The sequence below is a fragment of the Oreochromis aureus genome, linkage group 2, assembly GCF_013358895.1.
Source record: "Oreochromis aureus strain Israel breed Guangdong linkage group 2, ZZ_aureus, whole genome shotgun sequence".
NCBI lineage: Eukaryota > Metazoa > Chordata > Actinopteri > Cichliformes > Cichlidae > Oreochromis > Oreochromis aureus.
Genome location: NC_052943.1, coordinates 21562967 through 21581961, shown reverse-complemented (window position 1 = coordinate 21581961; position 18995 = coordinate 21562967). Strand labels below are relative to the sequence as shown.

The 18995-nt window shown below is 40.4% G+C and overlaps 1 protein-coding gene across 2 annotated transcripts in view; it reads right to left on the bottom strand.

Annotated features, from left to right (window-relative positions):
• Positions 1-18995, bottom strand: part of fgfrl1a (fibroblast growth factor receptor like 1a) — a 65167-nt gene that overhangs the window by 21726 nt on the left and 24446 nt on the right. For both annotated transcript variants that reach the window (XM_039620865.1, XM_039620870.1), the window contains exon 3: positions 16031-16303. In XM_039620865.1, the coding sequence (XP_039476799.1) occupies positions 16031-16303 (273 nt within the window). The remainder of the gene's footprint in view (positions 1-16030; positions 16304-18995) is intronic.

Here is an 18995-nt window from a genome sequence, read left to right as displayed (position 1 = left end):
AAATGTAAGTTTTGAAACTATGTAAAAATGCAAAAAATTAAAATGGATTCAATAATGGAACATGTGGCAACATGTGGCCCTGGTCTACAATTTACAAAAGTAATTTCTGGTAATTTCGAATACACAAAATTAATTCTTAACAAAAATAATATAATTTCAAAGGCAGTGGAAATCAGCGTCTGATGTTTTGTCTTTCTACTTTTTCTTCATAAAAAGTACATACTTTCACTTCTACTCAGAAACCTTCAGCTTCCTAAATGTCTTTTCACTTCTACAGTATATTACATGTAATAAAATGCTTATAAAACAAAAGTTAAAAATCTGCTTAGTTGTTCTTTGTGTCAGTAACTTGGCCTAAATGTTCTTTACACAACACTTTTGTAAAAACCAACGCAGCATGTTACTTAACTACTTCCTGGAAAAAGTCATTCATTACTTTCACATTGCTCAGTAACATGAATGGAAGAAAAAAAAAAACACTTTTTCTTTATAACCAACCAGCATGCAGATAACTGAAGAACCTTTGTGACACAAGTAACAACATAACTGTAATGTGATTACTGCATTATTAAAGTAACTTGTTACATTACTGCATTACTTAAAAATGGAATGCAATCACACTAATGCATACTTTAATCATGTGTTACACCCAACAGTGGTTGCTATAATCTAAACTGCTGTGGTGCTCGTGTGTTTTGCCCCTCAAAGTTTTGCCCCCCCCCCCCCTTTTCATTTTCTTGAAAGCACAACCTGCTTGGATGAAGTTCAGACTGCATGTGTAGCTATGAGTGCTGAATAACAACAACAAAAAACCCATTGAGAACAGAAAAGCCTTTAAAATTCCCAGTTCCTATGCACCAAATCCTCAATTAGCTGATGCTTCCAGGTAACTAATTTAAGCCAGAGAGTTGGGTTTTGGCTAAAAATGCTTAGCAATAAAAAATTGTTCCAGGAAGTAAATCCTACCACCCTACAGGCTCGCAACAGCTACAGACTTCTCAGCACTGCAACTTTTATAGATCCACTGTACCGCTGTATTATACTGTAGTGTTCCCTTTGTTCTCTATCTAACAAATCCTTTTCTAAATTAATTCATATTAAGTTTATAAGCTACAAGTTAGTGCTCTTGTCCACACTGTGTCTGAAGAATAAAACAGGAGTATAAACTCAAATTTCTCCTCATTACATGCGTTTACCACAGTGTCATTATGTATGTAATAAATACTATACTTGATACACTAGTGAGCAGTGAATTTATATTTTTCATAATCAATGAAAGCTGTTAAGATACACATTTTTTTCCTCTGTAAAATGGAGCGCACTCGTGCTGCCAAAGTTCAAGTTTAATGGAAAATTATTGTACGTTTAAAAACACGAGATGTATAGTAATAATAAAAAGTAGCCATAGTTCAAATTACTTTCAAAACAGCTATAGAAAACTAAATGGACTGTATTGGTATTATGGTTGCATACATGTTAAGACTAATAATGACTGGTTAACTGGTTCCAAATCAGCGTTTCAGCAAAGCTATTACATTGTTATTGATAGTCCATTTAAATTATCACAGTGTTATAAACATCTTACACGTTCCATGTTTTTTTAGGTGGATTTTTTTCTGCAGTTAGTTTAGAGCTAACTAAGATATCCACGATATCAGCAGTCTAAGGGGTGTATGTCTACATATAAATATATATATGTAGTTAAATTACTTCTCAGGTGGCTTACCGGTGTATCGTTAATAAACCTACCTACACATTAAACCTATAGAATACAGTGTATAGTAATAGTAATAGTTTTATCCATATAATGTACTGAGTGTATTGAAACTTAATATAACCAGCATAATAATACACAATTGAGGGCTTCTACCTGTTTTCCTGTTGCTGATTCCCGGCCCTAACTTTGCCGGGTGGAGGAGAAGGAATGTGATTTTTCCATCTGGGATCGATAGCAATTTTATTTCCTCTTCATTTCTGCTACAATGAGTCAGTAGTTGCAAAAAGATTCACCAGAATGTGCCAGAAGAATATACGGTAATGAGAGTTCAGTGATATCTCTTCCAGCTGACAAAGCACAAATCCTGTCTTATTCAATCACCATTTGATATTATTAAAATACACAATATGTGATTAGCATGCTAGATTTTTATGGAGTGTTAATAAGTGCAGATCCGTTTTGCAACAGTTGTTTATATGTATGGTATATTTTCAGAAACTGTGGCCAGGAACGGACCATTTACCCTTGGCGGTCAGACTTAATACAACAATGAGGCCTCGGTTTAGTCATGAAAAACCAACAGTGAGGAATACATGAAGTACCTTGAGCTCCTCCAACCCCGAACATGGACTATGTCAGAGCGTAAAATATCAACACGGTGGTGAAATAACATACAGGCACAAGTGGTTCCACACACTCCCTCATAAACATCACACAGCAATGGGATTTATGACTTCTGAAAACATACAGTAAAGGATCAAGTTTTCAATTTTCTTTGTGTGTTGGTTAATGTGAAGTACGTGGGTGTGTGTCTGTGTAGCACAAGCATCTGGCTAGGTTTATTTGGTCTTTTAAAGCCTCAGTATGAAAGTAAAGTATATAATTTGTTGTTCTTACTTTTCCTTTTCACTCTTTTTTCCATCTGTGTGTTACTGTGATGCTATATAAATCTTTGCATGTGCGCTTATTCGTGTAGCTGTTTTACATCACTGTTCACACTTCGCTGATAGAGGAGCAGGGTCAAGCACTGAACACAAACGGAGATTAGCCAAAAATGGAGACGATATGGACGCCATGCAGGAATCTGGCAAACATACAGCTGCAGTGTAAAGCTCTAGCCATGATGGAAGCAATCCAGACAAGGTCAGAAATGATTCAGTGGAATTACCGAATTACTTCATGTCCGCTGCTCAGAGGGGATGACGGAGGGGCTCTGAGATAACAAAAGTGGAAACCAAGTGTGTCAATGTACTATATAGATGGGTTAAACAATATTTAACATGCATGTGAAAGGCTGCACATATGCATTGGTGTAAATGAACTGGAGCGACAAGTTTCAGCAAAAACACAGCACTAAAGAATGTGGTAGTAACAATAACAGCATTCAAACTCGAAACACTTGTGACTAAAACATTATTCGTCAATGATCTGTTCAATGTGCATGACTTATTTTCCCACACACCTGTCCACCAGGTGTGCTTTACATAAGCATTAAGTCTGACTAATTATTGTGACCAGTGACTTCACACACTGTTCTGTTTGAAACAAAAAACAAACAAACCAAAAACAAATTCATTAAATTAAAAAACTATTTGAAAAACTTGTTCGAGACATTGCTTTAAAAATATACTGCAGACCAATAACTTAAATAGACACTGAGGTATATGATCTGATAGGATGCAGAAAATGCACCGGCTCTTAAAGTTGCACCAAGTCAGATATATTTAGTAATTTGCTCCAGCCTCAAATCATCCTGGCTCGTAAAACAACTGTCATCTTCCAAAAATAGATGATGTCCCCATCGATAAATTATTGCTTCCCCGCCAAGTGATGAACCTGCTGCTCAGCAGGGGGCAGAAATGCTGCAGCAGCTCCTTAAGGATGAGAAAACAGCAGTAATGTGCTTGTGTCAGTGTTAAACAACCATTATGCGTTAAAAAGCAAAAGAATAAATCTGGCTGCAAATGAAACATTTAATAAAGTTAAATGTATGTCCTACAAATTATTGTTTCTGTACTGACGGGTTTGTATTTATGCATAAAATTACCTGAGTGTGCTGAACTTGTAATTACTGCATCTGCCTTGATTTATGTGTGTGTGGGTGCCTATAAGCATACGTGCGCTGTCTTTTATGTCCCCGTGTGGACAGCATTTGTACCTGGTTGTGTATGCTTTTGACACTGTGTGTCCGTCCAGCTGCTGCACGTGTAACCCTAGTAAACTTCAAGGCAGTGCTGTGCTCTGCAGAATTAACGAATCTCTCACATCCATCGCCACGTGCCGCCTTTGAAACAGACACCGACGGCCTCGGCTCAGCACTTTGAACTCTCAATCATTCTCTCGCTCGCCCACCCTGCTCTGCCCTGTATCAAATTATATTCCAGTCAAATATCTGCTCATTAGCAAAAGTTTTGTCCCCAATTAACCCTTTTTCTCTTCTTACATTGTTTAATTCTTTTCACAGTTTTAGTAGCTGTTAAGTGTCATTTCCATACAAACTGTGGGCGACTGCGGCAATCTGTTAGTGAGCAAGGCAACTTCAACTGCAGCATCATATACCTCTTTGCAACCAATTTCACGCAGCAACAGCCAACAACCTCTCACCTACACCTTTTTTCCTTGTTACCAGTGGTTGCCAGACAGTCGCTAATACAGGGGTGTTGAACTCCAGGCCTCGAGGTCCGGTGTCCTGCAGGTTTTAGATCTCACCCTGGGGCAACACAACTGAATCAAACGATTAGTTCATTACCAGGCCTCTGGAGAAATTCAACACATGTTGAGGAGGTCATTTAGCTATTGAAATCAGCTGTGTTGGATCAAGGACACATCTAAAACCTGCAGGACACTGGCCCTCGAGGCCTGGAGTTCGACACCTGTGCGCTAATAGGTGTCTAGGCCTGTGATTGGGGCCTTACTTGTCATCTCCTAACCTGCCAAAAACCCCACCAAGCTGGCGTTCTAATAATAACTGTAGAAATTTTTTAAGTCTGAAACCCAGAAATTACTATTCCCTAACAAAGAGCCCAGTCTGTAGATCACTGCTCTGCTTACTGCTGAACTCTGCTGTGATCCGTGCTGGAATGTCACAGGCTAGCCACACTTCAAAGCGAACGCCTAACCTGTTGAGCGTGAATATGGCACAAGTGTGCGGATGAGCTTGTTAACTTTGCACAAACTTGCACGTATCACTGTTTCGGCACGGAGCTGCACGGGTGCTCATTAGGTGTTCCAACGTGCGTCCCCATGCTGTTGTGTATGCATTTAATTGCGTACATGCTGACAATATGCGGTTGTCTTCTTGAACTTCAAAGTTGCTGGCATGCTCTGCTGTGTGAGGCTACATGCTGAGAGGATGTCTTTGATGAACAACTATTTACAACAATGTAAAACTAACCCTCACATCACGATGCGCCGCTGGGCCATGTTTCAACATGACTCACCCCAATTCCTGCTTTGTTCAACAGTCAATCATGTTACTCAGAGCTGTTTGTGGATTATTAACAATGCAACTTTTTTGTCTACACCCAGTGGGATGCTTTCTTGCACACCTCAAACTGTCATATTTTACTCCCCTAGAGAACATTTTAGTAGAGAAGATAATTGCATTCATTCTGTGTGTGTTCCAAGTACACGCTGTATCCCAGGACCTATTAACTACATATTGACATGCACTTCAAAGTAAAACAAAATAGCACATTTCTTTGATTGTGAATAAATCCTGCTAACAACCAGCAAAACCAGGATGACACTGCTGGAAGCCTGTGAATGACCGAAGGACACTGAAACAGACATCTGCTGTGATCCAATCGATGCAGTATGTTGGACCGCTGTCTTTTCGACCTAATGAGGTGTCTGAAGTCATGATGCAGCAAACCATCACTAGTATAGTAAAGAGAAAGGAATCTGATGGGTTGACTGGACGTTAACTTTTTGGCTTGTTTAAATTATTTAAAAAATGTCTGACAGCAGCGATACACACTCCTTTCTCTTTAATATTCTTACTTCTGTTTTATCTTATAGCTGATACTAGTCACTATTCTTTTGGTCACTAAGAGCACAATAGTTTAAATCAGACACATGTAACAAATTTCCCACCTGTGGGACTAATAAAGGCCATCTTATGTAAAGCTGTAAGGATAACCTTATGTCAAAGTGCTAAATTCAGTATGTTTGATACATAAACACTTACATGGCGATGAGCACAGAATAAAACAGAAGAAAAATTTAGACTTGAGATGTTCAGGCAAAAAAAAGGAGGGAGGGAGGCTGACGCAGCACTTAAATCTCCAAATATCATATACTCATTAAAATGCAAACAGCGTTAGAAAACAGCATTGTGGAGAGGAGCTTGAGGTCGCGGCCACAGAGTGTGTGAGTGTGTTTTTGTGTGAGTGTATCAGTTTTCAGGATACTGTCACACTGATCAAACTCAGGGCTGATAGCAGAGGCGCCGTAGAACCATTGCTGTATTTGCCTAAGAACCATGGGGAAAACTACACACACATCTTACCCAGAGAACAGAGAGGGGAAATGTATTGTGCATGCATTTTGGTGAAATATAATGCGGTGGAATGCCGCAAAATTATGCAAGTAACTGCATGCAGACGCACACCTGATGGCTCGGAACAAAACCCGTCTGTTGGAGCTCATTTCTTGTTTAACGGTGACGTTATCTGTTTCAAATTACATGTAATTTCTTAAGATATTTCTGTCTGCGGTAATTTTCTCTAATCATATTTTTTCTCTGCTTATTTCATTCCAGCTATGGTGAACGTTTAGAAATAGGCGAGATAAAGCATTTAATCAAACTTCCTGAAGCTTAAATAGATATGAAATAGAAGCAGCTTTAAAAAAAACTGTTTAGACTGCATACCTATAAACACATGACAGGAAAACACTGACTAGTCAACAAGGCTTCATCAAATCCAGATAGAGCACCAGCTTTGGGATACATAGCTCAAACTGCGATAAACATTTTGATAAGTGGAAGAGGTTTTTCCATGCCTGCTGCTTTTTATTCAGCTCAATGTGAGTTGTTCTGCCGCATCCTGTCCTGCTTGCTGTCAGTGCAGTGACATCTGGAAAAGCCAGATGTAATTGCTGGAATCCGAAAAAGTGACAAAAAGAGAATAAAGGAGGGAATCGCTGAGAATAATTTGCTCTCCATGTCGTCATTAAGACATCAAAGCGAACGCAGAAGATACAGAGCCTTTCAGCGCGGACACACATGCACTTTGGAGGAGAAGAGTAACAAATGAGAGAAGAACAGAAAAGAACAGAGGGGAAGGGAAGAGAAGGAGGAGGGATGGTGTGTGCTGAAGAACCTGTCTTTGGCTTTGATGACGGCACAACAGCGAAAGCAGCAAAAGCAGACAAAAGTTTCTAAAACTTCAAAAGAAAGCTTTTTGTAGCGCAGGTCTGCTCGCTCTTTCTCCCCCAGTTCTCCATTCTTCCCCTCCCTTTTCTCTTCAAACATGTCTTTGCTAATTGCCAGACCCTGTTCTGCCCTCCGCAGGCTCTCCACTCCTCTCAGGTCTATTCAGCACGGGGGTTGTTACAGAGGGAAGGCCTAATAACGTGCTCTAAGTGGACAATGGAGCCTGCGGGGCCAGCGACAAAATCCTGGTCTTAATGAGAAAAGACTCCTTGAGTGAACAAGCAGGTCTGTCAATAGACTGGCCTATTATGAAGTTACAGGGCGGGGGGTGGTGGTGGGGTGCATGGCATTTGTGTGTTGTTGGTGTTATCTGCACATCAGTTAATATCTATGTGATAGAAAATGAATAAATAAATTAAAAACTAGTGTATAAAAAGGAAAAAAAATACACGTGTCTAGGTATGTCAGCATGAATACTTGTATATTTGTGTGTGTGTGTATGTGCCGCTACGCCCTGAGGGTAACAATAGTTAACAGGACTAATCCTCTAGACCGTATAATGGCCACTAAGCTGTCTATTCAGAAGTTCAGCTCCCCTGCTAACTCCTCCGATCAGGCACGAATACCCACACTCAGCCACTCACTTCCCTTTCCTTCGTTCTTTCTAAAACTTTCTGAAACTTTTTTTGTTGTTGTCTTAATAGTATATCATTTGATTCATATCACATAGCTAATCGCATATTTAAGTATTTTTAAATGGAAAATATCCTGCTGCAGTATCCCTCTTGGTTTCAGCTGTATACAGTTTAAAGTACTGTTTGTCTGTTTAAACAGTACCCAGAGATACACTATTATCCAAATATTATATAACTTACATTATTTACAGATTTATTTGACATACTACATGTAACTTATCTGTCGCGCTACTCCCTCCTCTTTCTTAATCCCTCATTTCCTCCCTTCTTCTTGCCTCCTCTCCCCCATCTTCCCCTCCTCCCAGTCATTTGTAGTGTGTGTGTGAGAGACTTCACCAATTAGTTTTTTGGAGAGGTTAACCCCACTGCTGTGAGTTTGTAGCGTCATTGTTGCTGTGTGCGAGGGACTGCAAGTTATGCAGAGAGGGTCTCTGAAGCACCTTGTTTGCTTTCATTTGCAGGTGGGGTGAGGCTTTGGAGTGGCAGTGGGTGGCTGTTAAGTGATGGGGGTGCAGGACACATCTCCCATAAGGACCCACTCTGGAAACAGCGAGTGTCTCCTTGAGAGGCTTTGTCGATGCCTCTTACAAATGCACCGAGCTCTCCCTGCTAAATCACCTGCTCACATCTTAACTTGTTGATTCTCTAACAGCAGGCTGTGATCTCTAAATGTATCATATGTTTGTTAAAAATGTCTAAATTTATCTACAGTTATCTTTTGTGGTGTCTGATGTCCAGGATGGACAGTTATCAAAAATGTAAGTTTGGATTATGACTCTTTTTTGGTTTAAATACAGATTAAATTGGTAATCATGCTGACATTTTCTGTCTATTCACAGTTAAGAGGTTAAGAGCTTCCCTCAAGCTTATATGATTGTGTAAAAACAAGAGCATCTTAAATGAAAATGTTTTGTGTCACAGTAATCTCTGCTTCCTATGCTTAAAGACGGTTAGATTTAAGGGTTTTAAACACTTTGGAAGCAATTTTATGAGTTTATAACAACCAAAATGAATAAGAATTAATAAAGTGTTACTGAATTTGCACTTACCTGTGTCATTGGTGGTCATCAGAAGCACACAGTGCACTTATTCTTAGTATCCCACCGAAAAAAACAAGATGTTGTTCTGATGTCTAGTTCCGCATAAATGTAATGCGACATGTGTTCTGTGAATTTATTAAAAATATAGATTTTTCCAAACATTTTTTAATTGTTCATAATACAAAATGGTAGATAGGGTTTTATAGAAAAACATTTCCCTTTAAGACCTTTTAAAGAATTATAACCTTAGCTCTGCTCTCTTCCACTTCCTCCAGTCTTGCATGCTTTCATTCACCTATAACTGCGTTTGCCGATATGTCCTCACCCTCCCTGCCTTTCAGTTTCTCCCATCTTCTATCACTGTTGGACACGTCCGTCTTAATTGACAAACTGACATACCTTAAAGCATCTCGCATTCTCAAATTTTCAGTTTCGTGTAGTTTTACCCATATCTGGGGACGGAGTGCACTTCATGATGCGAGTGATAGGGCATCAAATGATACATATAAAACCCTGCTACATTTCTTATTAGTCTTATATTTTTCACTCAAAGGACGCTGCTGTGCCAAAACACACAGAGAGGTAACATTACACCACAGATTAGCTGTGGGAGAGTTGCTGTGGAAACCAAGGGTGAAAATGTGTTTGCTTTCGAGTTTTGAACAGCTGGTAAATGAAGTTAAAGTCAAATTCCTTCCTGAAACAGAATTAAGAGAGCACAGAATACAGCAAAGAGCAAGACGGAGAGGATACGTAGAGGTCGAGTGCCAGTAAAACAGAAATACTCTGCATACTGAGCAGTACTGCCTTTACTCAACAGCTGTATTTGCTAGTAATAAGTTTCTAAAATATGATTCATTGACATCAAAAAACAAAAGGTACCTCAAGCAATTACAGCATTAAATTGTTACATTAAAAGGTCAGAACATGTAATTTTAAAGAAAGTTACCTGCACTAAAGTTTAATGGTTTTTCCCAGCCCATTACAGCTCTCACCTGATACCCCAACAGGAACACATTCATCTACGAATCAACTGCAATGTTAAAACTACCTTGGTAATACTTTAGCAGTCTGGATAGATACGTTGGCTCCTGTGGATTTGTTTGCTCGGGGCACACATTCCTGACTGCACTGAGATCTGTGAAGTTTGGAGGCCTGGTCAGTGCGTTGGCCTCTGAGCTGTTACTGCACAGTTGCTGTGGGGCAGCAGGGCACACCGTCCTGCTAGTCTTCCAGATTCTTCCACAATCAAGCAGATGGTGCCTTTCTGCCATATACTGTCGATACCAATATGCATTTAGCGTTAGCTACTAGCAATAACTACATTAGTAGTAACAAGTGGGAAAGTGGAAGCAGATGTCAGTTTTCCCTAACTCTGAATCTAACTCTGACACACGACAGTGAGAGGAATGGGAGGATTTCATAGAAAAACTGTAATTTAAAGAGTTTTCAGCCTTCAGTTAGACATACCACTTACACTCTCTGTAATCATATGAAACGTGTGCTTCACTTCAGTTTTCGGGTGGATTTTCTCCTCAAAATGAGTCACCGTTTGGGCCTCGAGAAAAAGGCTTGTTGACTGACAGATGGCATCTAGTGCGGAGAATTGAAGTCAAAGCTAGCACGGGGTATTTAAGACCCATTAGGGGTCTGTGAGAGCTTTACTTGGCGTACAATCAGTAGAGTAAAAGCCATATGCACTCACACACACACACACACACACACACATGGACATACACAGATGTTAATGGAGCATGAAGGCAAACAGAAGGCAAAAGAACGAGGAGGTGAAAGACGCTCAAGAGAAAAGACGTCTCCTCTTGACTGGTAATGCTGAAGGAATCCAACTGCAGGAGGGTTTTGAGAGAAATACAAGAAGGATATTTGAGGTGGATGAAAAAAGGACCGGAAAAAAACAGAGAGAAGGTGAGTGTGAGAAAAGTTGGATGTAGTTTGTATGAGAAGTTAAGAGAGATAAGTATTCGTGGCTACTATTTTCCACAGACCACCTCAGTGTTAGGTAAAAGGAGATGCAGCAGATACAACTCCTCTTATCCCTAGACTGCTTTGAATGCATGTGTGACATCTCAACCTGTGAAGACATAGTTTTTCCAAGACTTCCGTAAATTTTATTGTTCTCTTTTATTCTCCGGCATTGTTAATGGCTTTGTTTTCTTTTGCTGTGTCTCCCTCATGTCCATCTTCTTTCCTCCTCTTTGCTGGAAGTGAAACGAGGCCGAACGAGAGGATGTGGGACAGACAAGCATGAAATGGAGGCAGGGGCCTCTGAGGAGTGTGCGACTGTGCTGATGTCAGTTTGCATCTGTATTTTGTCCACATTTGCCAGTGACATGTGCATGTGAGGGATTGGACAAATATTTCCCGTCCCATCTTGTTGACATGTATATGCAAAAAGATGCAATAAATATATCCATGTGCATCTTAATGTTTATCTTTGAAAGAAATAACAAGGTGGTAAACAGCTTTTGAAATCTGAACCCGTTCTTTCTGCTGTGTCATATCTGCCTGAACACGCACGCATACACACCAGCATGTTTACATCTCCACAGTGCCACCCTGATTTCCGGAGCAACAGCTTTGTCTACTTCACTGTAAGGGCGGCATGTTGTAACAAAAGCAGGACCAAAGAGAACGGAACAAATGTGATGCGGAACCGCACAAAATGACTGTGACAGGCGAAGAAACAGGCGCACATACACTCTTTCAACTCTGCCCTAACTTTCTGCAACTGTTGGCCGAATCAAGCAGAAGCTCATGTCATTTTTATCCTTAAATCCAAAGACTTCTGGAATACCATCTAACTTATTTCTGATTTTTACCATACATTATTAAAAAATCCCAGTTGAGACTTCTACAGTTGAGAATCTAATAAAATTATGCGCTATAATAAAACAGGTATTTCCATAAGGAGAGACAAAGGAAGGGAACTTCTCCTGGAACCTGATCCCCTGCTATTAAGGCATCTTTAAGTTCAAGAGGAGGAGGGGTAAACAACTTGATGATTTCTGGCCTCTATCTTAAAATGACAGCTTTTTTAATGTTCTGCGCTCTTTACTGGGAACCTCGAACATACTTCCTGTAAGGCCTCAAATACTAGAGTGAACACCAACTAACCTGAACAGAAATGGTTAATTTGTCAAGTAGGTGGATGAGGTAGCGAGGGCAAGACACTGGGTTATTTGAGATTCATTTTAAGCTCTGTGCAATCACAGACACATACTTTTCTCTCTTTGCGTGTGACTCATACCAATTAAGTTGCAAACCTTGGCTGCCACTACATCCTCTCCAGATGAGGCACCAGATATCTCAATTTAAAAAATCAGAAATTTGAGAACACGAAATAAGAGGGGCATCAGGATGGAGAAACTGACGGATGGCGAGATGATGTTGGTCTGCAACGTGATCTCATGTGTTAGCTTGTGGCCGGAAGACAGCTGCGGTCTCACACATGCAATGCAGTTTAATGAAGAAAGACTGAACGTGCAAAAATGAGCTGGATTTGCTGTCAAAGAAGTGCAGTCCTACCAGAAACAAGCAGTCTCAGGCAACAATGTGAAACCATTTATTTGGTGTGCAGTACCACATTAAAGTTTCATGACAAACAGGGCAGAGCTGTGTGATGTCAGGAGTTCACTGCTATTAGTGGGCTAATCCTGGCATTAAATCACCAGATTTTATTGAAGAAACTATACAATAATTTTCTAAATCAATTTTCTTCCTAGTCCTGCTTTGGTTTTTGCCATTTGTCATGTTTAATATTGTGATTCGACTTGTCTTGCTTCAGTCTTCATTACGTAGCCACAGCTTGATGAACATAAATGATGTACAACCGTATTTATTCAAACATACATTAGGTCTATGTTTGATATCTTTCTCTGCCTGTCTTTGCTCTTTGTTCTCCAATTATGAACAGATGTCAGCTGCTATGGTTGAGCTCTTAAATCACCACAAATCATCATGTCACCCACTTGCGAACAGACCTGCATATGCACGCTGACACACACGCACGTGCTCATTAAAACTCAAAACCGCATTTTTATGCGCACATGCACTGAAAGCACGCCTAAATGCAAGCATGCACGCACATACACACGACTCCAAGCCATTTCCTTCCGTCCTTTTTATGCACAGTTTCCCAACTCTGCTCCAGACATGCTTTCATTGTCATCGCATCTGGTTTGAGCTATAAATTTTCTATAATTCATTGCTCTAGTAAGAAAAAAAATCACAATATGAAAAGACAGAGTTAAACAAAAGCGAATAAAGGAGAACAAAAGAGAAGAAACTCCATGAAAAGACTGTGGGAGTACGAAAGAGAAGCTTGCCTCGCCTTTTTAGGTTTTTTGAAGGTCACTGTGGTTTGTAGAGTAGAAAAAAAATCTTTTTTGGTTTCACTTTACTGGTGGTCCAATAAATCTTCTCACAGCGACGCATGAACATACGCGCATGCAAAAGTCCTCAAATAAACAACCACACACTCACACAAACACACGCACACATTTTACTTACAAACATTTTCCAACCTACACACAATAAAAGAACTAACCCTTCAAAGAATCTTCTAATTTCCCCACATCAACAAAAGCCTGCCTTCACAAAATGCCTCTCCATGCCTTCCAACCACTGAAGCGGAGTATAGTGGGTGTTTTACGGCAATCGAATGCTAAAACATCTGGGGAAAATAGGAAACTGTGAAAATATTGATACAAATTAAACGTGGTTGGAGGAAAATGAGCCAGCTGACTGGGGGAAGGAGGAATGAGCGCTGATATTGGGTGCTAATAAGAAAAAGGTGTTAAATGATACTCTTGGTTAGAAATTGAGAGGGAAATACAATAAGATGCAGGTGTGGGCTCATTACTGTGAAACAGACCGGTCATAAGATAATTAACACAGGACCACACAGGTAAGGAGGGGAGATGAAAGCGAAGAGGAGGTGTGGTGGAAGCAAGGAAGCGAAACAGTGAGAGAACTCTCAGCAGAGCAGCCAAAGTGCATCATATAAAGAAACAGGTAAAGGTCCACAGAGTAAGGTATTACAACAACTACCGCTCCATGCTCTGAGCCTCCTAACCAATGTAGATTGATCCAGCTATGAAAACAGTTTCCAGAGTCTGCAAGCTGTGATCATTTTCTTTTGGTAACATACAAGTTACATTACCCTGCTTGGATTTTTAGTTAATTACATGTACAGCATGCATGCAAAACTTTCAAGCCAATCCTTGCTGCTCTAATGAGCTTGAAAGTCAATATACTGTATGACTCTCTACTTTTGCACAGTTTTGTATGTTAGTTTGCACATATTTGCAAATAAAAGCTCTGAAATATTCTGTGAATTTAAGGAAACATTAAACACTGTAGGGGCTGTCAGTTCCTGACCTGAAGTACTTCTATTTTTGGCATGAAGATTCACTTTGGAAGTTAATTAGAGCCTAAAAATAAAGCATCTGACCGCGAACTCACAAGTAAATATCTGTATTTTTGTAGATGTGTTCACTTATCTCAACAGTTGTCCTCAACAGACGGAGTTCACTCAGTTTTAAGTGAAGACTTCAAGTGAAAAAGCCAAAGGGGCCTTGTAATCTAAGATGCTACATCTTAATGAAGGTTGTGGGACTTGAGAACTACTGTCAAAGATGCATAAAACTCTACAGTTTTAAATTTACATATGAGTGTTGATTTGCTTGTACATTGCTTTAAGTGGTTATTTTTCCTCAAAAATAAATGCCGTAAAAGAAAGGATCCTATTCCCAAGTTTTGATGTTGTAATTTACAGGATTGGTTCTCAGTACCAGTGAGACTGACAAACACATAATATACATACATTTGCCCAATTAACTGTGCATAGCATGAATGTATGTGTGCATATGTGAAGTGAGTGAAAGGGACAGTGAATGAGGGAGGGGAGAAGGGGGCAGCAGCTGCTTGCCTGGATGACCTCAGCGGCAGCTGTTGCCCCCCAACCCTTCCACCACCGCCCCCGCCCTCTGTATGCCAGCTTGCCTTTGAAGTTCAGGTCAAGACCGATGCAGCTTTGAATGCATACCGATAATGATTACAGGAGAATAACAGGATATTTTCGACTGGCAATATGCAAATTTATTGAAAACTGGGACTGAAACTGTATTGTTGACACTATAACTGAAATTTCAATGATAATAAAACTGATAATAAAATCTATGCTGTATCAACAGGAAGAAAATCTTGGCATACTCATTGATAGATAAAACACTGCATCATTAGGTTTTCTGCAAGTGTTGTGTTATCTAAGATTTCAACCTGGCTCCTGTTAACTTTGGTGCATGACTTAACTTCAAATTGAAGATATTTTTTGTCCTTTTAAAACACCGAGTGAATGAATTTGCATCGGAGCATTTTACTCAACCCAGTCTTTGAAGTGCCGATGCAGTATAGAGAGCAAAGCTTTAGTCAGATTCTCTGGAACGCTATGCAGCCTTAATCACTCTGCTGGCATCCACTCTACTGACTGAAACCTGACACACACACACACACGCGCGCGCGCGCACACACAGAGACACACACAAAATCGGGTGGCATGTGCACAAACTCGTGGAATGAAGCACGCACACACACAGACGGGTGTGGAGGTTCACCGGCACACAGACCGAGACACACGAGCAGGCAAACACAGAGGCTTGCATGTGTAAATGTACGCTGACACACTGTCCTTCCAAAAGGTATTTTGTTTACATGGATAAGAGTTGAGGGAAGTGGCTATTTGAGTCCATGCAGAAAAAATAAAATACACACTTGTATTTGAGCAGCAAGGTTGTCAGAGGAGTCATAGACTACTGCCTCCACATAACAGCTCACCCACCCAGACACTAACAACAATACAGCCTTCTGGGCATTGTATAGGAAAAAGAAACATGGCACAACAATGTCTCTTTTATAGTGACATTAACATTGAGACGCACACACAGATGAGGAATTTCCATGCCTCCGGACTAACTGTTTGCATCGCCTGCACTGGTGCAACTCAATTTTAACATTTACGTGAAGCACAAAATGATTCATTTCGTGCTCAAACAGTTCTACTGATCAAACAGTTCAATTTTGTTTGAAAAATATGATGGACTACGTAACTTTCCAGAGAGTTTACGCGTTGATGCAATTCATCCAAAGGTTCACACTGATGTCTCATGCACGAAACACTTACCTATCACAATAAGTGTGTAGTTGACGTTTACGCTGCCAAACCCATTGGTGGCCTTACAGATGTAAGTTCCTGCATCATCCATCTCCACCTCCTTAATACGCAGAGCGTGCTGCGACGCCCTGAACCGTGTCCAGCCCCTGTGGATGTTGCGGCCATCTTTGGTCCACATGATGAGGGGAGGGGGGTCACCCTCCACGGGGCAGGGCAGCTTCACTGTGCGACCCAGACGTGCGCTCTGCCGATGGTTCACCCGCTCTGACACCCTGGGGGGACCTTGAGGGTAGAAGAAAAATGAAAACTTTACTACCAGTAGTAGCATCAGCAGTAAATCCAGCCTGGTTATGTAAGACATGTGAATAATTAGTATATTGGGCACAGATGAAGAGAGTGCAAATTGATCTACGAGAAAATGGATCATTCTGACCCCTCCAAGAAAAAGACAAAATACTACAGTTTTGAACAAATTTGCTGTTTGAAAGGCTCATAAGTTAGATTATAACTTAAATATAAAATACAATCTAATTATTCAAGTAAGTTCAAGAAAGTTCAAGAAGTAAGTTTACTCCTTGGTAAATTTACAATGTCCTAAAAGCATCCATTGGAAGCAAACACAAAGCCAAGTAGTAAGTTTAAAATCATTTGATATGCCACACTGACATGAAACCAGGCATGACCTTGACCGCTCGGTAGCCGGTCTACTGTGAAACAGCACACTAGAAAAACAAAAGGGATTAAAGTAGCCTGATTGAATTGGAAAGGTGGGAGGAAATGATGGAGAGAAATGGAGGGGACAGAACAAAGAGAGGGGGGGAGAAACAGAGGAAGGAAAGAGTGAAAGTAAGAGGAGAAGCGAGGAGGAAATGAATAAGGGAATAAGGGAGTATGGAATTTAAGGGAGTAAGTCTGCGAAGAGAAAGGGAATGAAATACGAGTGAATAGGACAGGCACACAAAGAAAGACAAACAGAAACACAGAGAGGTGGAAGCAGGAGTGGCGTGGGAGTTAACTAGGTTCTGAGCATCTCTGTTTGACCTTGCATTACTCCCTTTAGGTTAAAACAATACTCTCTAAATATAGTAATAAAAACACACAATAGGGCACCATGTAGCAAACAATTTCCCAGCAAACAACAAAAGGCAATTGTAAGAAAATCCACCATCAAACAACCAACTTCAGGTCACGTCCTGTAGGTTAAACATGTAAAAGAAAGGACAAACGGCGGTCCATGATAACAGCGCGCCTGACAGACATTTATCAAATCGATGTGGCCAGATACAGTTCAAACATTTCAGGTGTATTTAATTCATTGCCCCCTTTGATACTGCATAAATGTGTGCTTGTCAAAAAATGATTGGTTGCCTGTCGGAAACCTCTTATGCTGTTTTTTGGTTAGAGGTTGTTGTTAATTTTTTGTGCAAGGGAGAAAAGGAGTAGCCTGGTGTGGGGGGTTAAGAGTGAAGAAGAAAAGGCAAAGAAGTGCAGACTGTTCTAAGTGCAATCAGAAAAGGTTATTGGGGTAATCATTATAGTAGCGATCCACTAAGAACCATGAAAGATTGACTAGTTTTATCACTGCTTGCATTCCAGTTTTTCACTTCTGTGTGGCTGGCGTGAGAAACAGGAGCGACGAGAGCCACAACCGATTATTAAGTGCGGGGCAATCCCAAAATTAAATTGGATTTTTGAAAATTAAGAAAAGACATCATTGTCCAGCCGTGGATCATTGGCACGCATGACATGCATAAATCATATGACTGTATTTTTAGGCTGAGTGGCATTACACAATCTATATCTCTTTATTTTCTACTAAGTGTGCCAAGTGAAAACCATGAGATGTCACAAGCACTTTTATTAAAACACACTGATTGAAATAAACCACAAAAACATAGTTTCCTTACCCTGTTTCAAAATATACTCTCCTCCTGCATGTTGCTAAAGTCTTTCCAGCTTTCAGTGGAAAGTGCAAAGGCTAATAAACATGTTCATCTCCCGGCGGCCAACATCTGTTTACTTGTCTCTTTTCTCATTGCCCACACCTAGATGTGATTCCATAAAAGCCAAATTCCCAATGAAGCTTTTCTATTTTCTATTTATCTTTTTTTAATCTCTGGGTACGATGAAACAGTGACTGAACTAAGATGACATTGTCACTGTACAGTTCAGTCTGAATTCAGTCATTTTAGCGGTGAATGCCCAAACCGCTACTCTGCACTGATCACAGTTTTATAGCCACTACAATCATCACACATGAAAGTTAATGCAACTCTTGTGCTGTGATATATTTTCCAATTTAATGGCTGCTCAGAGCCAAAGTTAAAACCAGCTTTTTATGTCTCTGTCAGCTGCCAGGGATGAATGTGCTGCTGCAACCTGCAGACAGAGGTGTGCCTGTGGTACAAAAGCAACACCTCGTGGGGCTAAAAATGTTGCTAAGTGTAGTTTGGAGCACTGAGGAAGATACATAAGCGAGCTAGGCCTGGTTTAGTCGCTGATTCTGGGGGTGGGGCTTTGTGTGTAGAGAGTGAGAGGAGATTATGGGTTATGGAATGCAACACCAGATTTGTTTAAATATATAAACAAAAAAAGCCTTAAAAAGGCTAAGCAGGAACTAGATTCATTCCTTCACTGTGCAGCTGCAGAAGTAGGAGATGAACAAGACGAAGCAAAAATCCTAAAGAGGTGAGAGGACAGTTATAAAAATGGGGGAACCGTTACAGTAGTTTCTAGCTTGTGCTAACAAGGAGGGCTGTTATTTAAACATGGGAACAGGATGTGGACACAGTGATGGATGAATGGAAGTGAAATGTGTGAAAAAGACATTAGTCATACAGGTATTCAGAGGAGCCTGCTCTCCTCCAAACTCATCATTCCTGGATAGGGGAATGTGTTCGTTCATCTGTATGGCTTTCTCATTAGGGGCCCAAGAGTTCACTCTTTCTCCTTTCCCTACCCTATACATCTATTC